General features: G+C 37.1%; 1 protein-coding gene across 1 annotated transcript; it reads right to left on the bottom strand.

Moving 5' to 3' along the window:
- Nucleotides 1-2,098: 2,098 nt before the first annotated feature.
- Nucleotides 2,099-5,081, bottom strand: LOC120010561 (uncharacterized mitochondrial protein AtMg00810-like). The gene is made up of 3 exons (XM_038861343.1): nt 5,052-5,081; nt 3,034-4,062; nt 2,099-2,191 (listed from the first exon to the last, which is right to left on the bottom strand). Exons 1-3 carry the CDS (start codon nt 5,079-5,081, stop codon nt 2,099-2,101), a joined length of 1,152 nt encoding a protein of 383 aa, XP_038717271.1.
- Between the last annotated feature and the right edge of the window lie 4,495 nt (nt 5,082-9,576).

Genomic DNA, 9,576 nt, shown 5'->3' on the forward strand with positions numbered 1-9,576 from the left:
GGTTTAAGTATCAAAGGCGACGATCCATGAATAACAAATTCGTGCGGGCTCATAACTCAGAGCGGACAATATCTTCAATGTGTTTTGCCGAGAATTTCATGGTTGGAAAGCTTTGTTCTTGTTTAACTCGTCCAATATATATTTTGTTTTTGTGTCGATGTATAGTAGTGCTATATTGGCATCAATGTGGGACAAATAGTAGCAGCCAATTATAAGAATAATGGACAGAAGGGGTGTGGATGGACGCCACAATTGTTGAAAATAATACTCAAATTGATGGATAAGGATACACACACACACACATATATATATGTTAATCAAAATTAAAGTCATATATACACACAACATATTGTTCACAATATACATATGTGATGTGATCTTCACTAACAATGACTCGTTCAAATTGGGACCTACATTTCGATTGGAATTCATGTGTATTTCCTTATTCTATTTATTTTTTAGGATTTTGGGATTGGGATCTGATATCTAATTGAGCCAATCCATATTCGGCCCACAGATTTTGACAAAATACTAGTAGAGAGCAGACCCAAACCAATAGTTACTGTTTTCTAGCCCATTTAGCTCAGCAAGCCCAATCAAGCCCGGATTTAATTTGTTTCGGCAGCGATCCATAATGGCATAATCCGCATGTGTTCTTTTTTTTTTTTTGTGGAAACAAGGGAACTTCATTGATTGGTAAATGAGAACAATTTTTAGCTAAAATGAGACAGAGATACAATCTGGAATTCTGGATACTCCTCGAGCCAAAAATTATTGGCTGAGTAAATTTATTGCATCAATTATATGATTGAACTCAGAAAAAATGATGTCGAGGACTCGATAGCCGAAATCACAATTGACAAGTATGTCTCGACTTTAATATCCTATAATCCAATGTCCAGACATATTTGCAAGCCCTTCAAAACAGCTAATGCCTAATTTATAATTACGGAAAATACACTCTGACAATAAATTTTCCATAAATCGTCACCAATTTTGCGGAGAAATCGGTGGCCTTTCTCTCCACATCACCAATCGTAAATGCTTTCTTCACCATCCTTATCTTCTTTTTGTGGTTACATGAACTTGTTGATATGAGAAATTGCTTAATCGTAGATATGTAGAATGAAACACGACCCAGTTGAAATTGGTTGTTGGTATGCGACTGCGCGAGGAGGAAGGTTATAGGTTTGCGTCTTTGTCGAGAGAGAAAATTGAGATAATTTGAAGAATAAGTAGAAGAGAAAGGTTGAACCCAACCAACACTTGAGATATTGATCACATTGGGCCAAACCTCAAATGTTTGAGAGTTGGGCACCACTTACAAGTTGGATTAAAACCAATACTTGAAACAACTCTTGATATTAGTGCATACTTCACATTTCAAGAGCCTTTTAAGAGTATAAATTGGACCCGCATAACCAATCATTGTTTGACATGTTGCAAACTCTCTCATTTTTTCCCTCTCCACTCCACTTCACCTTTTAAACTTGTAAAAATGAGGGAAATTGTAAATTAAATTAATTCAAGTACTTGTATTGTGTATCATTATAGGGGATCTCTTGAGATTTGGATGACGTACAACTACCCATAGAAAATAGAGCACTTGAAAGTGAATCCCCATTATGGCGATGTATTCTTGATAATATAGTGATGCCCAAACACCAAAAGTAGAATGGAGAACTTGAAACTAATACTCATTTTCAAGTATACACGTTAAATATTCATATGATGACTATTAACACAATCACACAGAGACAAATTTGGATAAGAAAGTTGGGGCAAATTAAGAACATATTTCTTTCTTTATTTTTTACTTTTCTCAGGAAATTAAGCACAATTTAATTTGGTAACCAAACATTTCGGATCCCCACGTCTGAACATAAAAGGAACAAAGAAGAACTGACCATATTGACTATGTGAGCCGTACACATCATTGCAAATATGTGGCAACACCTTGCATCTGTCACATATCTACATACTAGCTCAACCTCAGTGTGTGTGTGTATATATATAGGGTACATACATTTACGAACCACTAGAACAGTGAAAATAGGGGTGTGAATGCAAAAGCTATGCCTATGGTCACATGACCTGATCACCTCGCCAAATCTCCCACCCATTCCTCCTGTCCAATTCGAAGCCTCTCTACAATCATTATGTCTTTTTCTTGTCTAAACACAAAATCAAACTACGTGCAAGCAAAATATTCATAATTTATATGCTTAATCATTATTTCCTGTAAATTACAATATATATTTTGAAGGAGAAGCTTTTTTGGTCATGAATGCAAGCTTTTTATGGTTGTAATGACAAATATCTGCTCCAAGTCACAAGAAAAGGAGGATAGAAAAGATTCAAGAAGGATAGAAAAATACACTAGAGTGTGGAGTGTATTTAGTTAAAAATGAGATACATATATAGTGTTCATCCCAAAAATATGAACTATGACAATATGTTAAGAAATTGAACACCACAAATAATGCTCAGAAAACACAACCTCACGGTCATATTTAAATAAAAATAAAGAAATTTTAAAAAACATTAGATTATAAAAAAATACTAATTTTATTAGTGTTAGAGAAGTGAAAGGATATGTTAGAGAAGTAAAAGATCTGTATTTCACTATATGTTGATTGTGTACAACATGCCTTTATATAGGCGTTAGAAAGGAAAAGTAAGAAAAATAATGTCAATAAAGTAAATCAAAGATGTTGTTGATATCTTTGACAAATTCAAAGATTTTGTTGATTTGTCAAAGATATCATTGATATTTTGTAGATATCTTTGACAAATTCAAAGATTTTGTTCATTTGTCAAAGATATCAAAGATTTTGTTGATATCTTTGACATCCCCCCTCAAACTCAAGTTGGTGCAGTAGAAGTAAGCTTGAGTTTGGAAACTAAGTCTCTGAAACGACCTGGCAGGAGTGGCTTGGTGAAGAGATCAGCAGGTTGGTCAAGAGTAGATATTGAGCAGAGTTGAATAGTTCCCTGTGTGACATGCTGACGAGTAAAATGGCAATCAATCTCAATGTGTTTGGTACGCTCATGGTAAACATCATTGTGAGCAATGTGGATTGCACTTCTATTATCACAAAATAGAGGTGTAGGACTGGGAGATTGAACTCCCATATCTCCAAGAAGCCAACGAAGCCAAACAATTTCTTGAGTGGTAGTAGCAAGTGCACGATATTCAGCCTCCGTGCTCGAACGAGCAACTGAAGTCTGCTTCTTGCTTCGCCAAGAAATGAGAGAATCCCCTAACAAGATGCAAAAGCCAGTGGTTGATCGTCTATCAGTGGGATCACCAGCCCAATCGGAGTCAGAGTAGGCGCGCAACTCAAGTGAGGAAGCAGTAGAAAAATGAAGGCCATAATAAAGAGTTGCTTTGATATAACGCAATATATGAATGACTGCTTCATAGTGGGAAGAGCGAGGAGCTGACATGAATTGACTAACAACATGTACAACATAGGCTATATCAGGGCGGGTGACAGTAAGATATACGAGACTACCAACCAATTGTCGATAGAGGGTGATATCACTGAGAGGAGTACCATCAGAAGGTTTAAGCTTGATATTAGGTTCCAGTGGAGTAGAAGTAATCTTACTATCTGTGAGACCAGCCCGAGCAAGTAAATCAGAAGCATACTTAGCCTGAGATAAATAGTACCCGGTAGTGTCCGAGAGTACTTCAAGGCCAAGAAAGTAACTTAGAGAACCAAGATCCTTCATCTCAAATTGTTGTTGAAGATATTCCTTAAGATCAGTGATACCAGAATAATCATCTCCTGTAATAATCATGTCATCGACATAAATTAGTAGAAAAACACAGCCTAAGGCTGTCCGACGAACAAAGAATGCTGAGTCATAAGAACTGGATTGAAAACCACGTTGTTGAATAGTAGAGCTAAACTTGGCAAACCATGCGCGTGGAGCTTGTTTGAGGCCATATAAGGCACGACGAAGGCGACAGACTGTATTAGGGGGATGTGAATAGCCAGGAGGAGGTTTCATATAGACTTCTTCAGCAAGATCACCATTGAGGAAGGCATTCTTCACATCCATCTGTGACAATGTCCAGCCTCTAGCAGCAGCAATAGCTAACAGACTGCGTACTGAAGTAAGACGAGCAACTGGAGCAAATGTCTCTTCATAATCAATGCCATACTCCTGAGTAAAGCCTTTAGCAACAAGACGGGCTTTGTATCGCTCAATAGAACCATCAGACTTGGTTTTTATTTTGTAAACCCATTTGCAACCAATAGCAGACTTATCTGGTGGGAGAGAAACAAGATCCCAAGTATGAGATTGCTCAAGTGCCTGCAATTCTTCAGACATAGCTTGTTGCCAAACAGGATTAGATTTGGCCTCCGAATAGAACTGAGGCTCATATAAGGTAAGAGTAGTGGCAAAACACTGAAAATCACGAAGTTTAATAGGAAGTTCTCTTACCCGGGTAGAGCGTCGAAGAGTAGGGGAACTGGTAGTGTCTGCAGTAGATCCATCAGACAAGGAAGACAGTTCAGGAGCAGGCAAAGTAATTTGAGTGTCACCTGTATGAGACTCAGAGGGAGATGGTTCATCAGGAAATAGATCAACCATGTTAGTGGGAGAAGGAAGAGATAAGAAATGTGATACTGAGGAGAACAAAGTGTTTTCCAGAAATACGACATGACGAGAAATGCGAACTCGTTTGGAGATAGGATCCCAACATCTATAACCTTTATGTTCTATCCCATACCCAAGAAAACAGCAAAGACGAGTACGAGGTTCTAATTTAGTGTGTTCATGTGGTTGAAGGAGAACAAAACAAACACATCCAAATACTTTGAGTAAATTGTAGTTAGGAACAGACCCATAAAGACGTTCATAAGGCGATTGATTACCAATGACTGATGAAGGAATCCGATTGATGGTAAACACAGCAGTGAGAGCTGCTTCACCCCAAAAACGTGCAGGACAAGAGGCAGAGATAAGGAGAGCCCGAACAGTATCTAATATGTGTCGATGTTTACGTTCGGCTCTTCCATTTTGTTGGGAAGTACCTGGACAATAACGCTGACAAATAGTGCCATGGTCATGTAAAATGGTTAAGAATTTAGAATCCTTATATTCCATGGCATTATCAGTGCGAAAAGTTTTAATAGGATATGAAAACTGAGTTTTAATCATCTGAGAAAATTCATGATAGATTGTAGTAAATTCAGAACGAGTTTTCATGAGATAGATCCATGTAAAACGAGAGTAATCATCGACAAAAATTACAAAATATTTGGATCCCCCCATAGAAGCAGTAGGAGAAGGTCCCCAAATGTCAGAGTGCACAAGGTCAAAAGGTGCATGAGAAACAGAATCACTATTATTGAACGATAAAGCAGATTGTTTAGCTAGAGGACAAGTTAAACAATCAAAATGATTATTAGAAACAATTCCCAAATGACTATGAGAAACAAGAGACTGAATACGACTAACAGAAGCATGACCCAATCGAGAATGCCAGAGACTCAAAGAGGAAGCTGGAACTGTGGATGCAGCGAACTCATGACACGGGAGAGTAGGATGCAAGGGGTGCAAAGAGATGAGCTCATACAGTCGCCCAACTTTACGGCCTGTCCCAAGCGTCTGTCCCGTCTTCGGATCCTGTACAGAGCAGCTAGAAGGAGTAAATAGAATATTAAGACCAAGTTCACATAACTGACCAACGGATAACAGGTTCAAAGTGAGTTGTGGAATAAGAAATGTATTGGACACTGATAGGTTTGGAGTAGATATGTGCCCAATATGACTAGCTTTTATCCTTGAACCATTGGCAGTTTGTATAGATGGCAAATGCGAAGAAGAGTGTGTGGAAGTGAAAAGAGTAGAGTCAGCAGTCATATGATTGCAACATGCTGAGTCAAAGAACCATGATGATGATTTACCTGACACAGTGGTGGATGCTGAAATAGAATGGTTACCAGAGTTAGAAAGGAATTGACGAAGTAGTGACTCAAGATCACTGGTCAATTGAGTGGTTGTGGGTACATGTTCAGGACTCTCCTGTGCAGTATGATCAGTTGTGGCAGCGGAAAGATGTGTTCTGGAATGAGTGCCCTGAGTTGATCCACCTTTGCTGGGACAATCTTGTTCATAGTGTCTTGGTCCAATTTTGCGACATATGCGACATTTGCGAGTTGGACATGTAAGTATCATATGACCAGATAGATGACAATATTGACACTTTGAAGAAGTGTCAGCTTTCTTTGTTTGGTGTACCTGAGGAGTGGCAAGTACTGTGTCGAGATGTCGTGGTTGACGGATCGAGAGCCGTGTTTCTTCAGAAACAAGATCATCAAGGGCTTGATCAAGAGTGGGTAATGGCTTCTGATGAAGTAAGGCTGCACGAGTAGGCTCAAAAATATCTTGTAAGGCCATAAGAAATTGAATCAGCCGGCGATGGTCTTTATATGTGGTAAAAGCTTTGGCATCTTCAGTATTCTTCCAGACTGGTTCAGTAGGAGTGAGTTGATCCCAGAGAAACTGCATTTGAGAGTGAAAGTCAGTGACAGTTTGTCCGGATTGTTGACGTAGCTGATTGAGATTCTGAATTATCTGATATTGATGAGAGAGATCGGTGGCAGTGTAACGATGAGCAAGATGATCTCAGAGAGTTTTGGCAGTATCAAATCGACCAAAGTGAAGATTGATGGAGGATACTGAAGTATTACGAAACCAAGTGATGATTTGATGATTTTTGCTATCCCAAGTTTCTAAACGTTCAGCAAACTTATCATCAGCTTCATCTTGGGATTGTGTAGGTAGAATGAAATCACCAGTGACATATCGCCAAAGTCTCCTACCCTTGAGAAAGCTGCACATGGCTTGTGCCCATAAAACGTAGTTACGCCCATCTAACACAATGTTGATGGGTTGAGAGATATCTGATTTGTCCATAAGTGCAATAAACAGGTGCAAAAATAACAACCAGATCAAGGAATGACGAAAGAAAGGACTGCAGTAGGCAAGAAAGATGAAATAGAATTTGAAGGTGAGAAACTGATATGAAATGGGATAGTGATTACCAAGGCTTCGATACCATGTTAGAGAAGTGAAAGGATATGTTAGAGAAGTAAAAGATCTGTATTTCACTATATGTTGATTGTGTACAACATGCCTTTATATAGGCGTTAGAAAGGAAAAGTAAGAAAAATAATGTCAATAAAGTAAATCAAAGATGTTGTTGATATCTTTGACAAATTCAAAGATTTTGTTGATTTGTCAAAGATATCATTGATATTTTGTAGATATCTTTGACAAATTCAAAGATTTTGTTCATTTGTCAAAGATATCAAAGATTTTGTTGATATCTTTGACAATTAGAATTCTTATTAATTCTATAAAATATATACCCTTCTAATAAAAAATAAATAATTATTCTAAACCACTAAATCTTCTCATACATCATTCTTTTTCCTTCGTATAGTCTCATTATATGCAGGTGAAAATTGAGAAAAGGCAGTTGACGATGCATTTGGTAAGAAAGCATGACTCCCTAGATTGGCAAGAACAGAAACCCAATTGTACTATTAGCTTGTTTGGTTTGTTATGGCACCTCAAAATGTCAGAAGCAGCATGGGTTCCTATTTCAGCTAAAAACAGGCCACCAACTGAAAACCCAATGGGTTTAGCACACAAGTAACTAAGTCAAACCTGCCATATACATGTAGACTTATCTTGCATGATTATGGCATAAGACCTACATATGAATTGTGGAGTTCAGAGAAAGACAAATAGAAAATAGAACTATACAAGTTTTCATTTTAATGGATAGAAGGAAAAAATATAAGGGGACTGTGGAAGAAAAAGCAGAACAGTGAAAAGGCAATTTCAAAGGATATTTGGGGATTCTTGACAATGACCATGAGAGACTAATATGAACAGAAGTTGCCTATATTTATGAAAAAATGTCTCTTCTCTGGATCCCATACATGTTGTACCAATAGTAGGTTTTTAATGCTCTTGGTTTGTTTCTCTGTAAAATGATTCGGTGGATCTTAGGTTCCCTTGGGAAGTCATCTGAAGTAATTATATATATATATGTTAGCACATCCAAATCAATTTTGAGTGGTGCTTTATTAGAGTATCCACGGTGGGATGATCTTGAAGTACTTGAGATGATATTTTATTGATAAATTGAGTGTATTTCAAGTACTTGAAATGTTACAGCCACAACTACATATATGCATGGTTCTATTTATTTTTTTTTTGTTTTATTATCGTCATTGGATTTCGCATGGTACGCATATGTGGTACACAAAAACTCTTTTACGTGGACAAATATCGTTGCCATCACATATATGATTGAAAAATAAATCTACAAAATTAATCCACGTAGGAGAATTTTTGCGTGTACATATACATATTATATTGTACATAAAGTAGTCACTGTTGAATGTTGATGGTAATATAGGATATGTTGAATGTTTTTGGGTGTTGATATGAAAGGGTATATGTATATCACGGAAGATAAAACAACATAGTATTAATTAGCAAGTAAATGCATAAACGTTACCAAAATTATATTTGGCAAGTAAAGTTTAAGCAAGTAGTAGTAGTTAAATAATTGCAGACACAGTACCAGAACCAAAAATAGTATATTGATGCTGGGTGTAGTCTTTAGGATAACCCAATATTTATGCTAAATGTATTTACATTAACTAATGTATTTGTCCAATAATTTTTCCTTCGAAATATATTTTAACTGCATTGTTCGTAGCGGTCACCATTTGATACCCGACTCGAAATTATATCGGGCCTGGACAATTTGGCCCAACTTCTTGGGCAGGCCTGAACTCCATTTCTAGAGCCGAACCCGATCCGAAACCCGATACCTCGGACCAATTTTGGCCCAACCTAGTTCAAGACCGACTAAACAACATACATTATATATATAATATGTATATATCTACATATATACTAATATACATATATATATATATATATATATATATATATATATATATATATATTACATATACACAGTGCACACATGCAGATAGTGCATTGCATTGTTTGCATATATATATATATATACATAATACATATACATATAATACATTTCCCTAAAAAAAACACATCTATAGGCAAAAGTCGGACCCAACCCGATTCAAATGCCTGAGTCTCCTTTTGAGTGTCAAGCCCAGCCAGGATTTGAAGTTTAATTCTCAAAATCGGGCCCCTGCCTAGACTGGCAGATGTCGACCCCTAATTATTCATATTTTGAAAAAAAAAACAAGAATGTTTTTGTACCTCATTTAATTTATAAATAGTTTTAAAAGGAAAAATATATCTTTCTTTTGGATTCTTGAAAGGTTAACCATGATTGCCTTTGCTCAAGTTCCAAAATAAAAATGAACAAGTTCGCCGTTTAAAAGTCTCGAACAATCATCGAGTCTGTAAAACCCAAAGGGATTGTCGCATGATGCAGTCAGTGGGACCAGGAGATCATAAAACCCTGTCACTGTGGCTGAGACTGTGACTGTGAGTGAACTCTCCGTGATACCAACCATTTAGTGCTAGCCGACTTAGTTG

This window comes from Tripterygium wilfordii, chromosome 12 (genome assembly GCF_013401445.1).
Source record: "Tripterygium wilfordii isolate XIE 37 chromosome 12, ASM1340144v1, whole genome shotgun sequence".
NCBI classification, from domain to species: domain Eukaryota; kingdom Viridiplantae; phylum Streptophyta; class Magnoliopsida; order Celastrales; family Celastraceae; genus Tripterygium; species Tripterygium wilfordii.

Bases quoted from the DNA above. Each gene is read 5' to 3' on its own strand.
- LOC120010561 (XM_038861343.1), bottom strand. From the start codon at position 5,081: ATGGCACTATTTGTCAGCGTTATTGTCCAG. The intron at 4,063-5,051 runs GTACTTCCCAAC...CAGATGGATGTG, and splicing joins TTGTCAGCGTTATTGTCCAG to AAGAATGCCTTCCTCAATGG. The intron at 2,192-3,033 runs GAGATTGATTGC...GCTTGCACGTAG, and splicing joins ATGAGCGTACCAAACACATT to TTTGATTTTGTGTTTAGACA.